The 26594-nt window shown below is 41.5% G+C and overlaps 1 protein-coding gene across 2 annotated transcripts in view; it reads right to left on the reverse strand.

Annotated features, from left to right (window-relative positions):
* Positions 1 to 26594, reverse strand: part of serpini1 (serpin peptidase inhibitor, clade I (neuroserpin), member 1) — a 54342-nt gene that overhangs the window by 12732 nt on the left and 15016 nt on the right. Inside the window, exons 1-4 of one of the 2 annotated variants that reach the window (XM_017682301.2) lie at positions 16964 to 17101; positions 10455 to 10723; positions 3932 to 4162; positions 1442 to 1636 (exon numbers count right to left, since the gene is read on the reverse strand). In XM_017682301.2, coding sequence (XP_017537790.1) covers positions 1442 to 1636; positions 3932 to 4162; positions 10455 to 10707 — 679 coding nt within the window. In that variant the 5' untranslated portion in view covers positions 10708 to 10723; positions 16964 to 17101. Of the gene's footprint in view, positions 1 to 1441; positions 1637 to 3931; positions 4163 to 10454; positions 10724 to 16963; positions 17102 to 26594 lie in introns of those variants that run through there. The other variant, XM_017682300.2, reaches the window with a different exon arrangement.

Consider the following 26594-nt stretch of genomic DNA (forward strand, 5'->3'; position numbering starts at 1 on the left):
CAATTAAGTGACCCTTATTATCCCTCTGCATTTTAACCAATCCGTGCAGTGAAACACCACATACACACTAGTGAACACACAGTAGGGGGCAGTGAGTGCACTTGCCCAGAGTGGTGGGCAGCCATATCCACAGCACCCAGGGAGCAGTTGGGGGTTAGGTGTCTTGTTCAAGGGCACGTCTGTCATGTGCTGTTGGCTCAGGGGATGGAACCGGCGACCTTCCAGCGACAGGGCTAGAAGCCCAAGGCTGCCCCTACAGTGGTGCTTGAAAGTTTGTGAACCCTTTATAATTTTCTACACTTCTGCATATACTTGACCTAAAACTTCATCAGATTTTCAGACAAGTCCTAATAGTAGACAAAGAGAACCAAATTAAACAAATTAAACAAATGAAACAAAAGGTTAGACTCTGTCATGTATTTCTTGAGGAGAATGGTCCAATATGTCATATCTGTGAGGGGCAAAAGTACGTGACCCTTTGCTTTCAGTATCTGGTTTGACCCTCTTGTGCAGAAATAACTGCAACTAAGTATTTGCAGTAACTGTTGATTAGTCCTGCACATCAGCTTGATGGAGTTTTAGCCCCTCCGTACAAACATCTCGAGGTCTGTTATGTTGGTGTATGTTGTTTCCTCCCATGAACAGCTGTTTCAGGTCCTTCCACAGCATTTCCATAGCATTAAGGTCAGGACTTTGACTTGGTCATTCCAAAAATATTACCTTTACTCTTCTTTAACTGTTCTTTGGTAGACAGCATCCCCCTGTCACCCTGCCATGCACACCATGGTGGACTCTGTGAGGCCTTTAGTTGCTTAGAAGTTAAGCAAGGCCTTGTGGACTATTACACGTCTTGCTCTTGATTTTTGCTGGTTGTCCACTCCTGGGGAGCATAACAGTGGTCTTGTATTTCCTCCATTTGTACACAATCTTTCTGACTGTGATTGGTTGAGTCCAAACTCTTTAGAGATGGTTTGTAACCTTTTCCAGCCTGATGAGCATCAGCAGCTCTTAGTCTGACATCCTCAGGGATCTCCTTTGTCCATGTCATGATATACTTCCACAAACACGATCCGACTGCGATGGATCCCTGTTCTTTAAATGAAACAGGATGGTCACTCACCTGAATCCCATCCCATTCACTAAACACCCAACTCTAATTTCACCTATAAATTATCTGCTAATCCTCAAGGTTCACATACGTTTACCACTCGCAGGTATGAAATATTGGATCGTTTTCCTCAATAAATAAATGGCCAAGTCTAATGTTTTTGTCTCATTTGTTTCATTTGGTTCTCTTTATCTACTATTAGGACGTCTGTGAAAAATCTGATCAAGTTTTGGGACAAATTTATGATGAAATATAGAAAATTCTAAAGAGTTCACATACTACACCTGAAGTCTCATTTAGCAAATCTGTTAATTTCTCGAGAATCAAACCCACCGTAGTAGAAGTCTCCCTGCTGATACATCATCAGTGTCTGCACCTCGCTGCCATCGTCCTTGCTGAAGGAGAAAGTTCTGGTGTTTTCTGGTCGAAACTGGTTCTTCCAGCTGCCCCTGAAGTACACAGCATTGACCAGAGTAATCCTAGTCACGCTACTGAAGTCATCGGCTGACACCAGGTCATAGATCTTACCTGTGGGATAGAAACAAAAATAAAGTTGGAACAGCTCTATATTATAAAGTTTTTGTCTCAGGTTTGTTCCAGTTCGTCTTTAAGCACTAAAGGAGCTGGATTAGTTTATATGTTTAGGCTGACTGTGTAAAAATGTCTGTTCCCTCAAATTCCCAGAGATGGCCTGGACACACTGATGGCCATAGCCTAGATATTCTTGGTGCTAAAGGACACACTCAATAACTATAACAATAACAACACGTCTGTGTATTATCAGGTTTTTGCTGTTGTATTATTGTGAAGTGGATTGGAGCAGGAGTGCTAGGTTCACTCCCCAGTTATTATTTTCTGAGATTCATACTGGATTAAAATTGCTCCTCAATTATTACAGTCAGACTGTAAAACTACACACACTGCAGATTCATACTGGATTAAAATTACTCCACAATTATTACTGTCAGACTATAAAACTACACACTGCAAATTCATACTGGATTGAAATCGCTCCACAATTATTAGCGTCAGACCGTCAAACTACTCAAACTGCAGGTTCATACTGGATTAAAATCGCTCCTCAATTATTACCGTCAGACTGTAAAACTACACACTGCAGATTCATACTGTCTGTCTCTACAGAGCTCTCTTCAGACCTGTTATAGATGTGAGTCAGCAATTCTGATGTATGCTGTCAGACTCAGTGGTTATAGTGGACCGACTGCAGGATGTTTATAGTATTTATGTGACAGAATGTGCTGTTGTACAATAATGAGCAAACACATATGATGTAGCATCTGATATAATTTACTACCATCACTGATTCTCTTTCCTGCAAGTGTTCCATATAGCCCATTAATTGTGGGCTACAGTGATTAGGGAACCGTTTCAGATATGCATCTCTCTTTTCATCTATATGTTTGTCTCTCTCTCTGCTCTCTCAGCACAGGAATAAAAGGATGATCTTTTCAGCCAGAGGAAATGTTCCCCGGGCCAAACTCTGGGATTTACTCTGCTGTCTGCTGGAGCTCCAGCCGTAACTCAGCCTGATGACAAACATTACATCATCCAGCACTCTAAACTGCTTAGCCTAATCTGGTTTAGTCTTGTTCTTTCTTCAGATTATTATAATCCTCCTGACTCCCCTTCAGACCCACAGTTCAGTCACATTTCACTTGGGGAAAATTTACACTTTCATTCTAAAGATTATTCTGTCAACAACATACAAGCAGGAATTACCAACAGCGAAGTCGCTGCCACAACGAACCCCGTCTCTTTGAAATGAAAACTACAAGAAAAGCAAAAGGAGATCTTTAACTTTAATGTCCATTAATGCAAAGTGATTTTATTCCAAGTAACTCTGGTCTGTTCATCATGCAGTTTTAGCGTAAAAAAAAGAAAAAAAAGAAAAACATTTTCTTCTCTCGTAAACATTTATAGAAAAAATGCTCTGCTGTTTTGCTGTATGTACATCATTTTTCATTGTTCATGTTTGTTGGTGATGCACGGAATGGGCTTTGAGCTGTGTTTGATTCTTTTGGCTCTGGTAGGTTGTTTATAGACTAATATCTCCTATTCTAGCATATAGGAGTGTTTATTAGTGATGATTTTTTGACTAATATCTCCTTTTTTCGAGTATACACGAGTACTAACTGAGGTTGTATATGGACTAATATCTCCTACTCTAGAATATAGGAGCAATTATTAAGGTCAATTATGGACTAATATCTCCTCTAGAATATAGGAGCAATTATTAAGGTTGATTATGGACCAATGTCTCCTATTCTAGAGTCGAGGCGTGTTTATTAAAGTCGACTACGGACTAATATCTCCTATTCTAGAGTATATGAATGTTTCTCAAGGTCGATTATGGACTAATATCCCCTATTCTAGAATATAGGAGTGTTTACTAAAGTTGACTATGGATTAATATTTCCTACTGTGGAGTATAGGGATGTTTAGTAAGGTGAATTATGGACTAATTTTTCATATTCCAGTGTACGTGAGTACTAACTGAGGTTGTTTATGGACTAATATCTCCTTTTCTAGTTTATAGGAGTGCTTATTAAGGTCGATTACAAACTAATATCTCCTGTTGTAGTGTATAGGAGTGTTTATTGAGGTTGTTTATGGACTAATGTCACCTATTCTAGTATACAGGAGTATTAACTGAGGTTGTTTATGAACTATATCTGTTGTATAGGAGTGTTTATTGAGAGTATCTCCTAATGTACAGGAGCCTCATGGTAGAGGTCAATGATGTTTATAATCCATTAGTGTTAGTTTTTATTGATAATCACATACACACTACTGTGTACTCACTCTCTGTGTGGTTCTGGACCCAGGTGTTGATGTGCTGGGCCACAGCTGCTGACTCGCTGAAATCCACCGTCTCCGCATCAGCATGGAAATACTGCTTCATGAGGCGGAGGAACTCGGAGCTGAAGTGCACCCCCGTCTGCAGGAAAAGGGAGTTGGCCAGACGAATGATGTACTGCGCTTCATCCACAGACAAAGCCTGGGTCACGTTCCTCAGCATGGAGAACTCTTCATCTGCACACATGCATTTAATAACAAGCAGGTCAGTTTTATTGGTAAGACAGATAAAAACGGACAAACGGCTAAGAAGGCTGTTTTTAGCTATGCGATTTTCTCTAATACTTAAGAGTCATACAATGTTGGAAACCACAAAATCGAGTCTTTTTTTCTGATTAACATCTTTTATTTTAAAAAGAAAATACACTACAAAATACATCACTAAATGGAAATACGAATAGAAAAACATCTCCCACATTCTAGACCCCTCCCCCTCTCATCACCATGAACACACATATATTGGATTTTAACAAATACACCATCATACTCTGCATTGAACATAACAGAACAAATGTACATGTATACACTGTGTAAGTGTGCATTTTGTCCAAAACATCACATACAGAACAAGCGCCTCCCCACCAGTTCTACCAACATCAGGAACATGACCACTCTTGCTCTCTCATCTTCCCACTCTACAACTGGTGGAACTCGTTCATCCTTCCATCTTCTGGGTAAAGTCTGCCTATCATAATACTAGTACAGACATAGCTTCTAATGTGTTTGTCTCCCCATTAATACTGATCCATTACAGAAAATAAACAATCTAGGGCTGAATGAAATCTAAATTTCTGAAAAGAGAGTCACATATAGATATAGAGATTGGCAACAAGGGACTGTCCACAATATCTTGTGGCGTGGCACTAATTTTCAGTTGTCTTGTGTGCCAGAGCGGGTGGGAGTCCACTGCAAGCAGGTGCGGGACAAAGCACACATAAAAAGAAATCCTGCAAATTAATTAATTAATTAAACTGCTTGGTGACCATTGGCAGCACTTCATGGACTTGTACCACCACAGTGGTGGGATATTCCAGCAGAATAATGCACCGTGCTACTGGGTCTAAGCTGTCCAGGACTTGTTTGAGGAGCATTCTGGAGAGTTCTGACAAATGGTGTAGCCTGCACATTTGCCTGACATGAACCCAAACGAGCATTAATGGGATGTGGTGGAGAGGTCCATTCACACCTGGGATCCTGCATCAATAAATACCATGGAGCTGTGGGTTGCTATCCAGATGGCACAGCTCAACATCCCTCCAGGCGTCTTCCGTCCACTTGTCAAATCGATGCCACATGAAATTGTTGCACTTCGCTGGGCTAGAGGGGATCCTACACAGTACTAGTTCCTGTCTCATGACTTTTGTCATGTCAGTGTAATTTTCCATTACTTGTTAGCTACATTAGCCAGTGCTAAAACTAACTACTCTTGGCTGACTGACTACAAACCTGGGAAACTGGGTACATTTGATTTTGTCCAACGATTCCTTTAAAGAACTTTGTGCTATTTTTAGCACTAGCACTGAGAAGTAAACTGCACTACAGCACTGGCACACCTCCAGAAATCCTCAAACAGCATCTGTTCTTTCTCCAGAACCCACAGGGAGTGGTAGTCTACCTGCTGGTACTTCATCAGTGCCCGCACATCACTGCTGTCACAGATCTGATTTTTTCAAAGGATTTCTTTTACTCCTCAAAATCCAGAGTTAATACAGCCTAAGGTTTATTACTCAGTAAGTTCTGTTTTAGGTCCTCTGTTATTCACATTATACATGTTTCCACTGCTATGCTGATGATACACAGCTGTACATATCAGCCAAACCAGAAGATAAATGCTATGCTGCACTTATTTTATTTATTTATTGAATTGTATCTTATTGTTATTGTATTGCATTGAATGGCACAGAGTTCTGCATTCAACTCTGGTTCTTTTTCTCTTGGTGTTTGCAGTGACATATTTGTTTCTAGCAGTATCTGAGCCCAGGACTGTCTTCTTCTCTAAGCTATTGGTAACTAGCAAAGATACTTTCTCTAGATTGACAAAGCACTTCTTGTAAGTCGCTCTGGATAAGAGCATCTTCTAAATGCTGTAAATGTAAATGTAAATCTAAATAAATCCAGATTAAATAAAATAGAAGATTGTGTAAAAGATATAAGAAACTGAATGCTGCAGAATTTCCTTTTTTTAAACCCAGATAAAACAATTCTCATTCTTGGTCCAGGCTGCTCAGAATAAATGCTCAGATTTAATGTTAAATCTTGCAGACTTCTCTGTAGTACCTGGTTCAGTAGCTAAAAATCTTGGTGTGACGATTGATTCAGATCTAACGTTTAATCAACACATAGGTAATATTACAAGGACAGTGTTTCTTCACCACCGAAACATTTCAAAGTTAAGAAATGCATTATCCCTACATGACACTGAAAAATTGGTACATGCCTTTATAACTTCAAGACTAGACTACAGTAATGCATTGTTGTCAGGATGCGCCAACAGGAACCTAAATAAACTTCAATTAGTTCAGAATGCTGCAGCTGGAGTACTCACTAAAACCAGAAAATTTGATCAAATCAGCCCAATTTTATCAGCATTACACTGGCTTCCTATTAAATTCCGTATTGACGATAAACTTCTCTTACTGACGTATAAAGCCCTGCATGGTCTCTCACCAGAGTACCTGTAAGATCTTATTTCCCATTATGAACCACCTCGTTTACTCAGATCACAGGATGCTGGTTTTCTACTGGTTCCTAAAATTCAGAAGACTTTAATGGGGGGAAGAGCTTTTTCTTACAAAGCCCCCAAATTGTGGAATAATCTCCCATTAATGTTCGGGACTCTGACACAGTCTCAACCTTTAAGTCTAGACTGAAAACATATTTGTTTAGTTTAGTTTTGATAATTAGCCTTCCCCTTTAGATAAAGGCAGGAGATCCAGGGGTTCATAGGCATAGAGGCTTATGGTAAACTGAGATGTTGGTGCTGTTGACCCACCACTTCACGCGATCACACAGGTTTGTTGACGGTGGAGGATCCCAGTGTCTCAGGGTACTCTCATATCTATGCTACCTTCTGGTTCTCTCCTTTTAGTTTATGCTGTTATAGTTAGATCTGCTGGAGTCACCAGCCACACTCTGGGAGGAATCATATTTATTACAGTCATTCTACTGACCACAACTAATTTTGTCTCTTTACTCTTCCTGAGATAATGACAGCCCTCCCATCCTGCTGAAGACTGACTATCAGGGCCTCCTCCTCACCATCACCTACCTGCTCTCCTGTTCATTTGTACCAACTGCAACACCCTCAATTACATCACTGTGCCATCCAGATGTGCCAGCATTAAGATAGGATGGGACTGTTTCAGCTCACTCCCACTTTTCATAAAGCCTCAGTCAGAAACCGCCTCTACCAGTGCAGTTTCTTAAGCTTTACCATCCAGTCTTCAAACAGAGATCCTCTTAGCTTTTATTTGGTATTTAGCTTATTAAATTGTAAACACTTTGACCAGAGGAGGATGGGTCTCCTCTTGTGAGTCTTGGTTCCTCCCAAGGTTTCTTCCTCCAGCCTGAGGGAGTTTTTCCTTGCCACCGTCGCCTCTGGCTTGCTCACTGGGGGATATATGTTGTAACTGTGTGTTTTCAAACTTCTGTAAAGCTGCTTTGTGACAACATTGTTGTAAAAAGCGCTATACAAATAAACTTGAAAGTAAGTACATCTACTAAAGCACAGAGCTATTGACGTATGTAATAGAAGTTTGGACATGCTTGCAGGTATTTGCCTTTTAATAGGGGGGCTATTTAAATGGTCAATGCTCTATCGTTACTGCTAGGGATGCATCAGTATCGCTACTGGTATCAGGCGGATACCATGCTCATTTACTCAAGCTCATAAAAACTAATCAATAATTAAAGATGCTGGTGTTCATGGAGCATTCTCTCATTTTTTACTTAGTATGACGAGGTGTAAGACCAAGACCAAGGAGACGGTGGTGGACTTCAGGAGAAAGAGGACCACAATCAGTCCCATTACCATCATGGGTCAGAACGTTGATCTGGTAGACACCTACAAATATCTAGGTGTCCTGCTTGACAACAAACTGGACTGGAGGGCAAACACAGAGGCTGTGTACAGGAAGGGGATGAGCAGACTCTACTTTCTGAGAAGTCACAGGTCCTTTAATGTGTTCACCAAGATGTTGGTGATCTAACAGTCTATTGTTGGGGGCGCTGTGTTCTTTGCAGCAGAGGAGGAGATGCAAATAAGCTCAACAAACTGATCAAAAAGGCTGGTTCAGTCTTGGGATGCTCACTGGATGGTTTTGAGGTGGTGGTTGAAAGGTCATTCAATAAACTCCTGAACAATACATAACACCCCCTCCATGACCTATTGGTATCCTTCAGCAACAGACTCATTCAGCTCTGCTGTAGTGAGAAACGGTAGAGGAGATTATTTGTACCAACAGCGGCTGCACCGTACAGAACCTTATCACTGTGCAGGGACATTACTGTATACTGAGCCACTGACAGGACAGACTTACTGGGCAGCAGCTGGATATTACTACGTCTCTACTGAAGGGCTGGGCGATAAAACAATAATTATCGCAATGTAACTTTTCCTGGAAAGAGCGATAAGACGTGTTCGCAAAATTTTCGATTTAACTCACCATTCTCACAGTTTCATGTTCTAGTGAAAGCCCTGGTGACATTTTCTACTGCAAGGAGAGAGACACTACCCTGCTGCCTGCTGAGTTTTTTGACATGATTAGAGAGGGAGGGGGCCACGAGTAAAAAAGAGTCACTAAATATACTTTAGCAACGTCTGAAACGTGGAGTTATACATGCCTTGTTTGAGTGGAGGGACCAGCGATCTGTTCTAATGTGACCGAGTGTGAGTGACGAGATAAATGGACTAGCTGTGCTGACCTACAGTGAGCTCACCTCTTTCCTTACTTCCTAACAAGCTTTAGCAGCATTAAATCATGTCTGATACGAAGTCAAAAAAGTTTTAGTGCATTCCCAAACTACGAAAGTGAAAGAAAGAAGTGGGTTCATGCAAAATAAAGTAAACTGAGGAAGCTGTGAGGTACTAGAGAGTGGAGAGCTCCATCTTTCCAGGCTAGCTGTTTTTAGCAGCTGGCTAAAGTGGAGCAGAGCTCTGTCACTCGCACAACACGGTAAATTGATGATACTGTAGATCAAACACAACACAAAAGTGGTTTAAACTTACCTTAAAGGAGGACTCCGTTTGTCTGGTATTGATATATTGCAGTTCACCCCTTAAACTACTAGGATAGAATAGAGAAATCCAGTCGTCACTAGCTGGTGTTTGAATACGGTGATGTGCTCTGATATGGCTGTGTTAGGACTGATGGCAGTAAGGCGGTTGGATCCATCACTGATGTTTGCTATTAGTACTAAGTTGACGTTGTTGACAAATTAAACAGTTTAGCCATGTTGCAGGCCACTTGTTTAGCCTTTGTAACGGGACAGCTGAGCTCTCATCACCAGAGAGCTAAAAATAATCTTTTCTTCCTTAAGTTATGACTATTACAAAAACTGCGGCCATGCTTTTCCAGCTGATAAAAACAGCTCAACAGACACTTTCTCCCACTGTCTCATGACAGATCTGCGAAGAGTTCCACTGCTTGGTGAGTGTTTTGACCATTAAGAATAGTTTAAAACAGCAACTGACCACCCAGGAGCAAAAATCAGCCTTCAAACTTGAAAGAAATAATGATTTGACATTTATTGTGATATTAATTTTGTTTATTGTGATAACATTTTTGGCCATATCGCCCAGCTCTACTCTACACATATTACTATGCACTGTCAGTTTGTTTATACATCTATAAATGTCATATTGCACAACTGTTAACACTGACGTGGTGGTGGTGTGTCAGTGTGTGCTATGCTGGTCTGAGTGGATCAGACACAGCAGTGCTGCTGGAGTTTTAAGCTCCTCAGTGTCACTGCTGGACTGGGAATATTCCATCAACCAAAAATATCCAGCCAACAGCGTCCTGTGGGTAGCGTCTTGTGACCACTGATGAAGGACTAGAGGATGACCAACACAAACTGCAGCAGCAGATGACCTATCGTCTCTGACTTTACAGGTCACCAGTCACCGGGAAGGTCACCGGTTCCATCCTCTGTGCTAACAGTATGTGACTGAAGTGCCCTTGAGCAAGACACCTAACCCCCAACTGCTCCCCAGTCGCTGCGCCGCGAGACTCAGCAAAACACTTTTGGAGCGACACTGAAACCAAACACATTTTAAATATTAAAATATTCTTCATCTTCTAGACGATGTACATTTTGAGGTAAAGTGGCGTAAAAAAAAACTCCTCAGCATGACGTTTGATTTTTGCGTTACGTTTGCATCACGTCGTCTTCAGGTTGGTTGAAATCCAATTACTGCGTGACTCCTGTAGACCCGGAGTTCTGGGTCTGCTGTGGTTTGCATTCTTACCTTCTCTGAAGTGGCTATACCCCACAGCCTGTCTGATCTCCTGCAGGGAAGACCCCCTGGCTCCTAGCTCCACCATACCCAGCGCCAGGGCCACGCTCAGTGGGGAGAAAATAATGTTGTCCTCCCCCCCGACCATCTGCAGCTGGTGGTACAGTCTGACCGAAAACTCCGCCGTCACATCCTCAGGAACGTCCGCCGCCCGGCAACTGCTTTCACATAGCAACAGCAACGGCACCAGACTGAGCACTAACATGGCAAAGGAGGAATGGCTAGAGAGAGGGAGAGAAAGAGAGAGAGAGAAAATGATAGGCATCATCTTATAAGAGTAAATAGAGTACAGTGGATTAGAGCACTTAACCTGCAGTTGTTTATTATTATTTTATTATTAGTGGATCTGAATGAACTTCAATGTGGCTATCATTCAATCAACACTGTCTAAGGGTGTGTGTGTGTGTAAGGCACAATGCATGTGTGTTTGTTTCTATGTATAAGTTTCACTATGCATTTACATCTGTGTGTGTGGCAGTATGCATATGTGTGTATTTGAGTGTATGCATGTTTGTGTGTAACACTGTGTATATGTGTGTGTAGCACTATGCCATTGCAGGTATATGTGGTTCTGTACACCCATCTGTGCGCGTGCACGTGCGCGCACACACACACACACACACACACACACACACACACACACACACACACACACTCTAGACTAAAGACTAAACCACAATACAGTTCATACAGTCTAACTGTATGACTTGACAAAATTAAATTCAGTCCTCAGAAAGTACAAAAGACATATACACACACAGATGCATAAACACTCAGCACCACACACACACATGCATACACACACAGAGCACTGCACACATAGTACTACACACTACACATGCACATACCTAGTAACACACATACTACACAAACACACATGCTTACACACAGCGCTATACACACAGAGCTTGTACGGCAGATCCGATTCTTACAGGTTTACTCAAGTTACTCAAAGTTATTGCTTTGCCAGAAATATCCAAGCCCATTCCCTCAATAATAAACTCCTCTCTTAGCCTTGGATATATCCAAAAAACTCTGAAACCAGTAGTAATTAGACAGCTGATTAAGAAAGCTAAACTTGGTCCCTGCGAACTATCAAAATATAGACCTATCTCAAATCTCCCCTTTATATCTAAGATCTTGGAAAAAGCCATAGCAAAACAATTAAGCTCTTATTTGTATAGGAATCATATACATGAAAATTTTCAGGCTGATTTTAGGCCACATAACAATACAGAAACAGCACTAGTAAAAATTGTACATGATCTTTTATTATTCTCTGACAAAGGAAATGTGTCTTTGCTAGTCCTCCTTGATCTTAGTGCGACATTTGACAAAATAGACCATGTTATCTTAATAGATAGACTGGAAAACCTTGCAGGGATGACAGGAATAGCTCTTTCCTGGTTCAAGTCCTACCTCACTGATCGCTATCAGTTTGAAAATGTAACAGGTGAATCATCTGTCCTCGCAAAATTAAAGTATGGTGTTCCCCAAGGCTCTGTTTTAGGACCTATATTATTCACAATATATATGCTACCACTGGGCACCATTATCAGTAAACATGGCATAAATTTCCACTGCTATGCCGATGACACTCAGTTATATATATCAGGTGAACTGGATGATAAAATTTAACTTTAGCAAGATTGAGGACTGTATAAAAGACACAAAACACTGGATGTTGAGGAGAAACTTAACTCAGAAAACAGAGGTCCTGCTTCTTGGTCCAAAAGCAGCTAGAAACAAACTGTTTAACTTTACATTTAAACTTAACAATTTTTCAGTTGCATCAAGGTCATCTGTTAAAAATCTTGGTGCAGTGATGGACGCTGACCTGTCCTCTGATGCACATATAACTAATATTACTAGAACAGCCTTCCTGAAAAGCTAGTTCATGCGTCTATTACTTCAAGGCTAGATTAGTCCAGAACACACAGCCCTATACACACACAAGCTTACAAACAGCCCTATACACACACACTTACACACAGCCCTCTACACAGACACACACTTACACACATCCCTATACACACACACACTTACACACAGCCCTCTACACAGACACACACTTACACACAGCCCTCTACACAGACATGCTTGAACACAGCGCTATACACACACACATGCTTACACACAGCCCTACACACACACACGCGTGCTTACACACAGCCCTATACACACACACACACTTACACACAGCCCTATACACACACACACTTACACACAGCCCTATACACACACACACTTACACACAGCCCTATACACACACACACTTATACACAGCCCTATACACACACAAGCTTACAAACAGCCCTATACACACACAAGCTTACAAACAGCCCTATACACACACAAGCTTACAAACAGCCCTATACACACACACACACACACACACACACACACACACACACACTTACACACAGCCCTATACACACAAGCTTACAAACAGCCCTATACACACACACACACTTACACACAGCCCTATACACACAAGCTTACAAACAGCCCTATACACACACACACACTTACACACACAGCGCTATACACATATGCTTATGCACATATGCTATACACACACATGCTTACACACAGTGCTATACACACACACACACACATGCTTACACAGCCCTACACACACACACACGCTATACACACAGTGCTATACACACACATGCTATACACATACACACGCTTACACACAGCGCTATACACACACGCTTACACACACAGCACTATACACACATGCTTACACACAGCACTATACACACACACACACACGCTTACACACAGCCCTATACACACAAACACACACACACTCTTACACACAGTGCTATACACACACACACACTCACACGCTTACACACAGTTCTTTACATACACGCGCTTACATAGCCCTATTCACACACACACACACACACACACACACACACACACACACACACTTACACACAGCCCTATACACACAAACACACACACACACACGCTTACACACAGTGCTACACACACACACACACACACACACACACACACACTCACACGCTTACACACAGTTCTTTACATACACGTGCTTACACAGCCCTATACACACACACATATTTACACACAGCCCTATACACACACACACACACACACACACTCACACACAGCCCTAATCACACACACATGCTTACACACAGTGCTATACACACGCACACGTACACAAAGCTCTATACGGACAGACACATGCTTACACACACAAGCTTACACACAGCCCTATACACACACACACAGTGCTATACACACATGCTCACACACAGCCCTATACACGCACACACACGCACACATGCTTACACAGCACTATTCACACACACGCTATACACACAGTGCTATACACACACACACTCACACGCTTGCACACAGTTCTTTACTTACATGCCTACACACAGCCCTATACACACACACACACAGTGCTATACACACACACGCTTACACACAGCCCTATACACACACACACACACACGTTTACACACAGTGCTATACACACACACTTACACACAGCCCTATACACACACACACGCTTACACACAGTGCTTTACACACACGCGCTTACACACAGTGCTATACACACATGCTTACACACAGCACTATACACACACACAGACACACAGCCCTATACACACAGACACATGCTTACACACAGCACTATACACACACAGACACACAGCACTATACACACAGACACATGCTTACACACAGTGCTTTACACACACGCGCTTACACACAGTGCTATACACACATGTTTACACACAGCACTATACACACGCACACTTACACAAAGCTCTATACACACAGACACACACACAGACACACAGCCCTATTCACACACACATGCTTACACACAGCACTATACACACACACATACACACACACTTATACACAGCCCTATACACACACACACACACTTACACACAGCCCTACACACACGCGCTTATACACAGCCCTATACATACACACACACTTATACACAGCCCTATACACACACACACACACACACACACACACACACTTACACACAGCCCTACACACACACTTACACACAGCCCTATACACACACACACTTACACACAGCCCTACACACACACACACACTTATACACAGCCCTATACACACACACACACTTACACACAGCCCTACACACACACTTACACACAGCCCTACACACACACTTATACACAGCCCTATACATACACACACACTTATACACAGCCCTATACACACACACACACACACACACACACACACTTACACACAGCCCTACACACACACACACGCTTATACACAGCCCTATACATACACACACACACACACACACACACACCCACCATATCCTAACTCTGCTCCATCTCCTTGCATCTGTTGTTGCCTGGCAACATTGTTTTCTGCACAAACAAAGAAAACACAGAATATTCTCCCTGTACCCCGAGACAGACTGAGAGAGAGAGAGAGAGAGGAAGGGTGGGGGTTGGGGACAAGAGTGGACAGGTATAGGGTAGAGGGACAAAAAGGGGAAAAAAAAGAAGAGGAATAAAACAGAGAGAGAGAGAGTGAGTGAGAGAGAGAGAGAGTGAGAGAGAGAGAGTGAGTGAGAGAGAGAGAGAGTGAGAGAGAGAGAGTGAGTGAGAGAGAGAGAGAGTGAGCGAGAGAGAGAGCGAGAGAGAATAGCAGACAGGTTGTTGTATGAGCTGGAATGTGTGTGTTTAGCTGAAACAGTAAACAGTTAGTGACAGTTTTTACTGCAGTGACATCGCGCCTCATAAACAGGTCGATTTCATAACAAACACATTCAGCTGCCGTCTGTCGTCCATCTCTCCGGATCTCTGTCCATAACAGACCAGAGAGCCAGAGAATGAATGAATAAACAGGCTTATTTAAAGGGTCCTACTCACATATTGTAGCGTACACACTCTAATTAGTGTAGTACGTTTTTTTTTATTATATTTATTTATTTTCAGCTCAGTTTGGTGTCACTGAAAGCAGACTGGATCAATACTAAAAATTTTGTTTCTTTGTTAAATTTGCAGTGTATACGATTTAGTGGCATCTAGTGGTGATGTTGCAAGTTGCACCCAGCTGAATTCCCCTCCCTCACCCCTCCCTTTCCAAGCATGTAGTAGAACCTACAGCAGGTGCCAGAGTTCTGGTCTCTTTGTCGATCTGTCATTTTGATCACCATTCTCACAGTCTGTGAAACTTCATGCCCTCTCTGAATGGCACGGAAATGTAGCCCCTGATAGCCGTGTAGACGACCCTGCCTGTGATTCTCCTTCAACAACACAGACGGTTTCCCCCGAGTCCGTCTGGTTCTTTATTCTAGATAAACAGTTTCCTGCTGAGCCGTTTCTTATACTAATACCAGGCTGGTGCTGATGTGCAGGACAGACAGGGAGGCTGAGTGTTTCTTTAAGGGGTGAATCGATATGAAAGTATAACTCCACCAACTTAAAGCGCCTCATTTAACACGGAGAGGTGCTGCTTCCCTTTGCAAAGACTTTGGCTACAGTATTGCGACCTTTCCTGGTATTAATGCCACTTTAATGTCAGAATTATACATTTTTTTTACATATTACAACAACAAAATATCCTGACTTTATTGTCTAAGTCCACTACTTTTTTTTTTAATTAACAGTGACTCTACAATGCCGTCATACGATTTTGCGTTGCTTCATGTTTTCCTCATTGATGACGAGGATTCACCCTCCTCCACTTCACCTTTCTTGTGCTAAATAATAAGCATAATCATATATTTATCAAAATTTGGGATCTCAAACTTCTCATAACACAAAACGGTCAGCCGGTGCTGATTCTTCTTCCTATTTCTACGTCTTCCAACCGGAGCTACACTGCCACCAAATTCAAACTGCTGCTTCAGCGCCCTCTAGATTCAGTGTTTGGTTTGTCCGTTCTGGGCAACTGTAGAAACTTGGTGGTTTCTCGGTTAAAACTCCCAGCATCAGAATACAGGCTGCCCCCTAGTGTTGTGGAGAGCAGTCTCTATACATAATACATCGTTTTGACAAATGTCAATATTCCATATTTTAAGTGAGTTGACGAACATTTCAGCCAGGATCCAAATAGTCAGAAGTAAGCAAACTTTGTTAAGCATTTGAGCCTCAAGCCAGAATAAGTATTATGCTGGTCTTCTTAGCCACGAAAAAGGCCCACACATCAGTTTATAGAAAACAATCTCAATTTAAAACAACATTTTAATACTGGTCAGAAAAATTGCAATACGATATTTTGCCAAAATCATTCAGCCCTAGCTTTGAGTGATAAAGGAACAACACCATCTTTAGTTTTTTTGGTTAAGGGCCAGGTGTGCCTTTAATTTTAGTTTCGTTTCATCACTACATCAAACTCTTATTTCTAAAAAAATGTTTTAAAAATTTTTTTTCCACGACAAGGGCCCTTTAAACATGCACCTGTGCTGAGGCTCTGAAACACTCCTGACCAATGCTGGCTCGGGCGGATCATTCCAGAATCCTCCAGTGTGGTCACGTGCAGCGTTCGGCCTGCCAGCGTAATGTTAGCTGTCCCAGGCAGGAGAAACAGACTCCGGTCTGTGAAGAGAGGAGAAGGGTGGGCACGGCTGGAACAGCAGACATGGCTGACCTTTCTGCTTGCTCAGGCTGCGTCCAGCACAAAGACCTGTAGCTCCCCAGGGAGAAACTTACAGGATAAATCAGCAACTTCACAAACCTCATGGCCCCCCCAACGGACCAGGTTTCAGCGACTGTACAAACCTAAACTCAGCTATGTCTTTCAGACAGAAAGCACTCTAACTGTCCTTCAGTGTAGAGATTATATCACTCAGAAAATAATTTAGTATCAGGTCACAATGACACAACAACAACAACAAAATAATAATAGTCTTTTATTTATAGTTATTATTGGCTGAAGGACACAAATTTACACATTAAAAGGTCATTTAATGTGTAAGCTCAGTGTCCATCAGCCAGAATGTATTAATCACACTTCAGAACCAATAAAAAAAAACTCTAAATATGTGGAGCTAAACTGCTGTAGGCTGAATTGGCGGGGCTTAACTGCTGCAGGTTGAGTGGGCGGGGCTAAACTGCCATAGGCTGAATAGGCAGGACTTAATGGCTGTAGATTGAATGGGTGGGGCTTAACTGCTGCAGGCTGAATGGGTGGAGCTAAACGGTAGTAGGCTGGATGGGTGGAGCTAAACTGTTGTAGGCTGGATGGGTGGGGCTAAACTGCTGTAGGCTGGATGGGTGGGGCTAAACTGTTGTAGGCTGGATGGGCGGAGCTAAAGTGCTGGAGGTGGGATGGGCGGGGCTAAACTGCTGTAGGCTGAGTGGGTGGGGCTAATCAGCTGTAGCCCCCCCACCCCCCGAACCTCCAAAAAAAAAACACTCCCTTGTGCAAATACAAGCTGTTCCAAATCCATCACTACTCTCACAAGTCACTTCAAACAGCACTCAGGAGATGAGTTTCCAGTTGGCGCGCTTTTTTTTAATGGCTTTAAAATGATGTCAGACTCAGAAAAATGTACCTCACATGTACTTATAAAGGAAGCAGCGAGAGGCAAATGACGTGTTCTGAGACACACAAGCTGGACGTCTGTCCCACCGCTGTCTTTTAAAGATCAGAGCATGAACTTCGTCTCCTCTGCAGACCAGTTTCTGCTCCGCCATGTTGAACGGTATAAACCTTTCGTTATGATGCGATGCGCATGCAGAGCGGACTTAAACTTTCCGATAGGGAATGTAATCAGATACAGACGTTTACACGGATATTATTCTTCTATTTCATGGATTATTTACAGGATTACCCACCTCGTTCAGTTGAATAGAAATTGTATTCCGAAAGGCCTTAATTGGACTAGACTACTCCGATTGAGGTGTTTATATGGACGTATTCTATTCCGATTGAGCTATTAGTCGCATTATTAACGGATTATTAGGCTGTATGTAAAGTGGCTAGTAAGAGTGAATCCATCATAACTGTACAACGTGATTTTCATGGGCAGTGAACCTCCAACAGCTCAGAGCATTCGTCGTTGGTTCCACAACACTGGATGATCTCTGAAATCGCACTGACAGAGCTGTGAGTGCAGCGACACCCAACATGCTCAATGCAGTATGGGGTGAATTTGACTATGGTGTTGATGTCCGTACAGCTGGAGAAGGTTCATATTGACCTCTTATAAAAATGATTTAAACCATTTACAGTATACTGCATTGTTTTGTAAAGATTTATTTGTGAAATAAATCATTTTAAAATCAGATTTACATTTATGGCATTTCGCAGACACTCTTATCCAGAGTGGCTTACAATTTGATAATTTTACACGGGAAGGCGAAAGTAGTGTTAGGAATCTTGCCCAAGGACTCTTATTGGTACAGTGTAGGGTGTTTACCCGGGTGGGGATTGAACCCCCACTACACAACACCAACCACTTTCTTAATCTTTCTGAGTCAAAAAAAAAAAAAGTAAAATATAAAATGTGCCATAACTTTTACAGAAGCAAATTAAATTCAGTAAATAAACAGTAATTGTCCATTTACTTAATTCAGTTGTGCAGAAGCACGTTTGTTCTCTGTAGAGGAAGAGTTACTAGTTATTTTCACTTGGAAACTTATTCATTTAGAATATTAAATGGACCTCATTCACTAACCATTCTTAAAATTTCTTCTTAAAACATTCTTGCACAGTTTTCATGAAGATTCTGACATTCAGCATTGTTTTCCTCGGGATTTACTCTTAGGTAAGAACAGAATCTACACATTCTCAAGAGTGGTATGGTGTAGTGGGTAACACTCTCCACCTTTTGCACTGCAGACTGAGGTTCATAAACACCCTATGCTATACCAATCAGAGTCCTTGGGCAAGACTCCTAACACTACCTTCACCTTCCTGTGTAAAACGATCAAACTGTAAGTCGCTCTGGGTACGAGCATCTGCCAAATGCCGTAAATGGAAAACACAAAGGTAAGAACAGTTCTGCGCTTTCAGCATGTCATTTCTTATTCTTAGGACCATTCTCAAGAAACAACAGAACAAACTTTGACAGACACTGGTGAATAAGACTCATTATTATTATTATTATTATTATTTTATATTTGTCAGAGTTGGGCAGAAAAAAAATTCTGTATGTTTTGCCCCATAAACAGAAAAACAGACGGATATTCAGAACTCTCGTCCTCTTTTGTCCCTCATTAAAAAGCTGCCTGAACTGAAACATTCCTCATCACTTCAGTGTGAGTTGTCGGAGCTAAATGTCTGTAGGCTGAATAAGCGGATACATTTACATTTTACTGTATTTAGCAGATACTTTTATCCAGAGTGGATTAACATTATCAGTTTACACAGGCAGGTGAAGGTGGTATTAGGAGTCTTGCCCAAGGACTCTTATTGGTATAGTGTAGGGCATTTAGCCAGATGGGAGATTATGCTGTAGACTGGGGTTCCACTAGACTACACCAGCCACCTCACATATAATTGTTACATCACAAAAACACTACATTCAAAACAGGCTGTTTTTACAGTTCAGTTTCCATCCTAAATTACAAGAAGTTCATTTAACGCAGCAAGTAAAAAGCCAGTTTACCATGAAATGAGTCCTTAAACCTCTTATTCTCCAGGGCATATTTTGGTTTGTCCATCTGAATTTACGTGAACAAATCGTAAAGCATATTATTCAGTAACTGCATCAAATGCATGTAAATGTTCATTTTATTATTTATTCATGTTTATTTTTGGTAAAAGCTCCCCTCAAATTAACAGAACATGTGTTTTATGATCTACACATGTTACTATATGCTTACAATTTACTGCTGAAAGACAAAAATCTCAGATGCTCTTTTTATTTTATTTAAGTCATTTTTACAGAGCAGATCACTGAAGAGACGCCGTCTGTTTATAGTTTATAGCCCAGATATGTGGAAAAATTGGTCGACTTTCAGTAGAAAAAAAAAGTGAGTTCAGCTTCTATTATTATAAGGGTTTAACCTCTTCAATTCCTTGAGACGACCGGTGGCTCCAAAACGCACTTCATCATATTCTTCATAACTTTCGCATTTCATAAGCTACACTTAGAAGCTGGGCATCGTATGAGGCTATAACTCTTCTTTCCAGTTAAATAGATGGTGATGTCATTTTAAACCCTTATAATGGTTCACCACCACTGTAAAGACATCTGAACCATTTCACACCAAACCAATCTGAATCACTCTTCACAATTTAAAGTTTGGAGTTTTGAAAAATCTCCTTCAACACTGGAGCTGCAGAGACACTCTGTTAAGTGCCATGCTTGAGTATACGTGATGAGCTCCATCTGGAGTGGAGAAAACACTCCGAACGTAGGAGCCCCCAGAGAGACCCAGTCTGTTAGCAGAGGCCTGCAGTGCTGGAGCCACTATAAAGGAATAATCTAGCCAAAAATGAAATTCACACATTTCTCACTCTTTTTCCAAATGCAGTCAAGCAGCCAAGACATGTTTGGCATCTGAAGCTTCTTTATTCTGAAAAACTGAAACATTTAATATATGCGAAAATCTCCAAAAGCAGCTCAAACTGGGTTACAAATATCTGAGTTGTATGTGGAAGCACTAAGAGTTTCAGCTGCTGACGCAATGAAGCTCCACGCTCTACTTTCACTTTTCCAAAATGGATAGTAACTCAGTGTCTGTGGCAAAAATGTTTGGATGTAAACAATCTGATTGAACAAAATTCGATTATGGATTAAGACTGAGGTGTTTATTCTTACTCTACTCAACAATCTGATGAAAATTTCCCTTTACATGCTCACTACAAGGAATCAGATCCAAAATGACGCACATACATGGAGAACCACGTAATGTAGACGTTACTATGACAGCAAACATCACCCGAGTCCAGTCAGAGCGAGATGAGCAGCAGTGAGCAGTGCTTGTGTTTTTAACTGCTTTAAAATGATGTCAGACTCAGGAAAACATCCTTCACATGTCCTTATTAAAGAAGGCAGAGAGGAAGACGTCGTGTTCTGAGACACATAAGCTGGACGTCCGTCCCACCACCGTCTTTTAAATATCAGAGCATAAACTTTGTCTCTCGGCAGACCAGTTTCTGCTCCGCCGTGTTGAACGGAATAAACTTTAACTATGATGCGATGCACATGCAGAACAGGCTTAAACTTCCCGATGTAATCAGATACAGGTGTTTACACGGATATTAGTCTTCTATTTAATGGATTATTTAAAGGATTAACCACCTCGGTCAATCAGATAGAAACTGAATTCTGAGTGGCCTAAATCAGTTTAGTATATTCCGAATGAGGTGTTTACATGGACCCATTCTATTCCGATTGAGCTATTAGTAGGATTAATAACGGATTATCAGGCTGCATGTAAACGTGGCTAATGTCACAGTTTGATCGTTCTGTGAGGAGCAAAGATCTTATTTGCATTACATATTCGGACCATTTGTTTTGTGCTTTGTCTCGTGTGCTTTGAGAAATTTCAGCTCCTGAATGAGGAGGAGAAACTCTCAGCTCTCCTTTCGGTTTTACAAAGTAGTAAAAGCAGAAAACACATTCAAAGGTACTCAGTTCGTCTTTTCTTAAAAGCAAGTTTATTTTTTGCTGGCATTGTGTTTAAGGTGTAACAGGCTAATGTTTTCTATGAGCAATGAAGATATGGGTTTTTATTCAAGTGCTGCATACAATCAAAATAAGTGCACATAAATTTCTCAGACAGTTTTGTGATTCATTATAGATAGACAGATAGATAGATTCAACTTTATTGTCATTACTCAGTACAAGTACATGGCAACGAAATGCAGTTAGCATCTATCAGAAGTGCAAATAGTAGCAAATAGTGCAAAAAGAGACTGTGCAAGTGTGCAATAAATAGGCATAGTGCAACATTACAGTATATAGAATAAATTACTTATAGAAAAAATAGATTATAGGTGTGTAGATATATACATGAACATGTTGGAGATGTACACTGTATAGAATAACTGTTGCGATGTGTTATTTACATGGCAGTAGAATGTTACATTTGTGCAGTGGTAATAATGATGAATAAAATAAAACAACAGCTCTGATTGGTGAGTGTAGTATGAAAGGCAGTGTTCATAGTCCGCTGTGTGCAGTATGAGTGGTAGTGTTATCAGCGAGGTGTGGAGTTTCATCTTTGGTGGGAGTGTGAATAAATTTGAATGTAAATGACTAACAACCTTAAAACAATGCCTGATTTGTAGTGAACTAATGAAAACTACCATCAAGATCATCAATAATAAGAATAAAAATAGAAAAACAAAAACCAATAATACTGATCATTTATGCCCATGGCAATCCAGTAGAAAAGTAGATGTACTTACAAAACAAAGATGTTTTGTTTACTTACATTTTCTTCTTTCCAGACGTCGCAATTTTAATACTATACAGTTTGGTCAGTATGGGGAGCAGTGCACCTCAAACCCTGCCTGCAAGCAACACTGGCTACTGAGCCGCTGAATGTGATCACTTTATTGGCTTCCAACCGAAATATCTGCACAAATTGAAGGCATGCTTCATGCTTAATGAAATGTAACAGAGGCACAGGTAGGCTGATTTCACACACTGAAGCTGATTCATCATTTGCACTCAAATCTGCGCTCCTTTTACCATGGCTGAGGCCTGTTCTGACTTGGAGATATTTTGGAGTGGAGACGTGTTCTCTGGAGTGACGAATCACGCTTCTCCGTCTGGAAATCTGATGGACAAGTCTGGGTTTGGTGGTTGCCAGGAGAACAGTACTTGTCTGACTGATTTGTGCCCAGTGTAAAGTTTGGTGGAGGGGGGATTATGGTGTGGAGTTGTTTTTCAGGAATTAGGCTCGGCCCCTTAGTTCCAGTGAAAGGAACTCTTAATGCTTCAGCACCAAGAGATTTTGGACAATTTCATGTTCCCAACTTTGTGGGAACAGTTTGGGGACGGCCCCTTCCTGTTCCAACATGACTGCACACCAGTGCGCAAAGCAGGTCCATAAAGACATGGAAGAGCGAGTTTGGTGTGGAAGAACTTGACTGGCCTGCACAGAGTCCTGACCTCAACCCAATAGAACACCTTTGGGATGAATTCGAGCGGAGACTGTGAACCAGGCCTTCTCGTCCAACATCAGTGTCTGAACTCACAAATGCGCTTCTGGAGGAACGGTCAAAAATTCCTATAAACACACTCCTAACCTTTGTGGAAAGCCTTCCCAGAAGAGCTGAAACTGTTGTAGTTACAAAGGGTGGGCCGACATCATATTAAACCCTATGGATTAAGAATGGAATGTCACTCAAGTTCATATGCGTGTGAAGCCAGCATATACTTCTGGCAATATAGTGTATGAAAGAACAAAAGTGAAGGTAACACCATTTTTCATGTTAATAAAAGGGGAATGAAGGCATGCTGCCAGTGGAGAAGACAGTTTCTGGCAGTGTTCTTGCTCTCCCCATCCATCAGCCCCCGTTTGGCCTGACGGGACGCCCCAGATAGACCCGTGGTGGTGGGACACGACCATCAGTCTCCCTGCTGCTGGAGCCCAGCGAGAGAGGGATTAAAGTGAGAGGTGAGAAGTGAATTAGAGTGGGAGAAAGAGAGCACACAGACCAAGAGAGAGCAGTAAAGAGGTTTTAGGAGTAAGGGCTGCACTGCATACTGCACTTATTGCCTAATATAATAATTTGAGATTGTCATTATACTATTTTTGGAAATCAACCATCATGTGCACTAACTAGAGTGAGCAATTTGGGGAAAAAATAAATATGGAATAATGATTAAAATAATAATATAAACCATCTTAATTTTTACTCTCAACATGCAGGCTCACTATTCAACCTGATGGTCGTGTCCCACCACCACGGGTCTATCTGGGGCGTCCCGTCAGGTCTGCCAGACTTAGGTACAGACGTGTGATGTGTATCCCACTGGTAAAGAACTCTTTCCTCAGGAATAACCTGCAACTACTGTCACTTTAACTGTAGCACATGTTTACAATTGCACTATCGCACTTTACTACTCATTTCTGCTGCAGATAATCATGTTCCCGGCAAGGCACAGCACTATTCATCCATACCACTGTAATTTATACATTGCACTATTTCTTGATTAATATATATGGTTGTATATATACTCTTTGTATTCTTAATGTTATATCTGGCATTCTTAGCGAGGAGTAAAGTAAGCTTTTCATTGTATATAAGGAAACCTGTTTCCTCTGTACATATGACAATAAACACTTTGAACTTGAACTTGAACTATGAATCAGTATCTGCTATACACTATTCAGGATCTATTTAGAATTATTCCAGATTAATATAAATTATTCAGTAACCACTCTAAATGTATAGATACCAAAATAACAGGGTATCTATTATCAATCATTCCATATTTAGTATGAATTATTCAGTATGCATTATCAATCGTTCCATATTTACTTTGATTCAGTATCTATTATCAATTATTCCATGTTTACTATGAATTATTCAGTATCTATTATCAATTATTGCGAAGAGGGACAGTTGCAGTTTTGGAACATGATGAATTAAAAAACATTTGCAAGTTCATCCAGAAGGAGGGAGCAGAGTGATGATGTGGATCGGCAGCCTGATGTGTCAGTGCAAGTATATGAAGTCACTCCATGAGTTAGTATCATGTGTACATTGTCGCTTCTCACTTCATGACACATTATAGTGCCAAAAGTATTCACTCACCAACCCAAATCATTGAATTCAGGTCCTCCAATCACTTTCATGGCATTTAGTGAAACATTAGTGAAAGAATGGGTCGCTCAGAGGAGCTCAGTGAATTCCAGCGTGGTACCGTGATCGGACGCCACAGTCCAGTTGTAAAATTTCCTCACTACTAAATATTCCACAGTCAACTGTCAGTGGTATTATAACAAAGTGGAAGTGATTGGGAACGACAGCAACTCAGCCACAAAGTGGTCGGCCATGTAAAATGACAGAGCGGGGTCAGCAGACGCTGAGGCACATAGTGCGCAGAGGTCACCAAGTTTCTGCAGAGTCAATCGCTACAGATCTCCAAACTTCATGTGGCCTTCAGATCTGCTCAAGAACCGCATAGAGAGCTTCATGGAATGGATTTCTATAGCTAAGCAGCTGCATCCAAGCCTTACATCACCAAGCGCAATACAAAGCGTGGAATGCAGTGGTGTAAAGGGCCGCCACTGGACTTTAGAGCAGTGGAGACATGTTCTCTGGAGTGACCAATCATGCATCTCCATCTAGCAATCCGATGGACGAGTCTAGGTTTGGCGGGTGCCAGTAGAACGATACTTGTCAGACTGCATTGTGCCAAGTGTAAAGTTTGGTGGAGGGGGGATTATGGTGTGGGGGTGTTTTTCAGGAATTGGGCTCGGCCCCTTAGTTCCAGTGAAAGGAACTCTTAATGCTTCAGCACCAAGAGACTTTGGACAATTTCATGCTCCCAACTGTTATGCCTTCTGTTTTGCTTGGTTTGTGTGTTCTGTTCTCATTCCAGACTCCATTCCATATCTTCACCCTTTCCACTACTGGACCCAGCTGCAGATCCATTCCATGGTTTCATCTCCCCTTCACCTTGCTTAAAGAGCCCCAAGACGGCTGAGTCACCAGGAGACTTCCTCATTGTGTCACTTTGCTTTTGAGTATATTTTGTTTCCATTGCCTGTTTTGATAATGATTTAGCCTGACCCTAAATACTGTATATATCTTGTATGTTTGTAAATAGTCCACGTGAACCCGGCTGTAGGGAGTGGCTGCATTTTGTTAGGGAACGGGTTTGTCTGTGTGTTTGGTTACTGAGGGAGGTAGGTTAGAACATTGTCTTTTATTTCTTTTTGTTTGTATGTAGGGAAGGTAGTTTGTGTTGTACAGTTAGTGTGCGTTTGTTTGTTGTTTTGGCCTGGGCCATTCCTGAGGTTGTGCTGAGCGGAGACTGTGAGCCAGGCCTTCTCGTCCAACATGAGTGCCTGACCTCACAAATGAAAAAAAACTTCTCATAAACACACTCCTAACCCTTATGGAAAGCCTTCCCAGAAGAGTTGAAGCTGTTATAGCTGCAGAGGGTGGGCC

Source organism: Pygocentrus nattereri, chromosome 7 (genome assembly GCF_015220715.1).
Source record: "Pygocentrus nattereri isolate fPygNat1 chromosome 7, fPygNat1.pri, whole genome shotgun sequence".
NCBI classification, from domain to species: domain Eukaryota; kingdom Metazoa; phylum Chordata; class Actinopteri; order Characiformes; family Serrasalmidae; genus Pygocentrus; species Pygocentrus nattereri.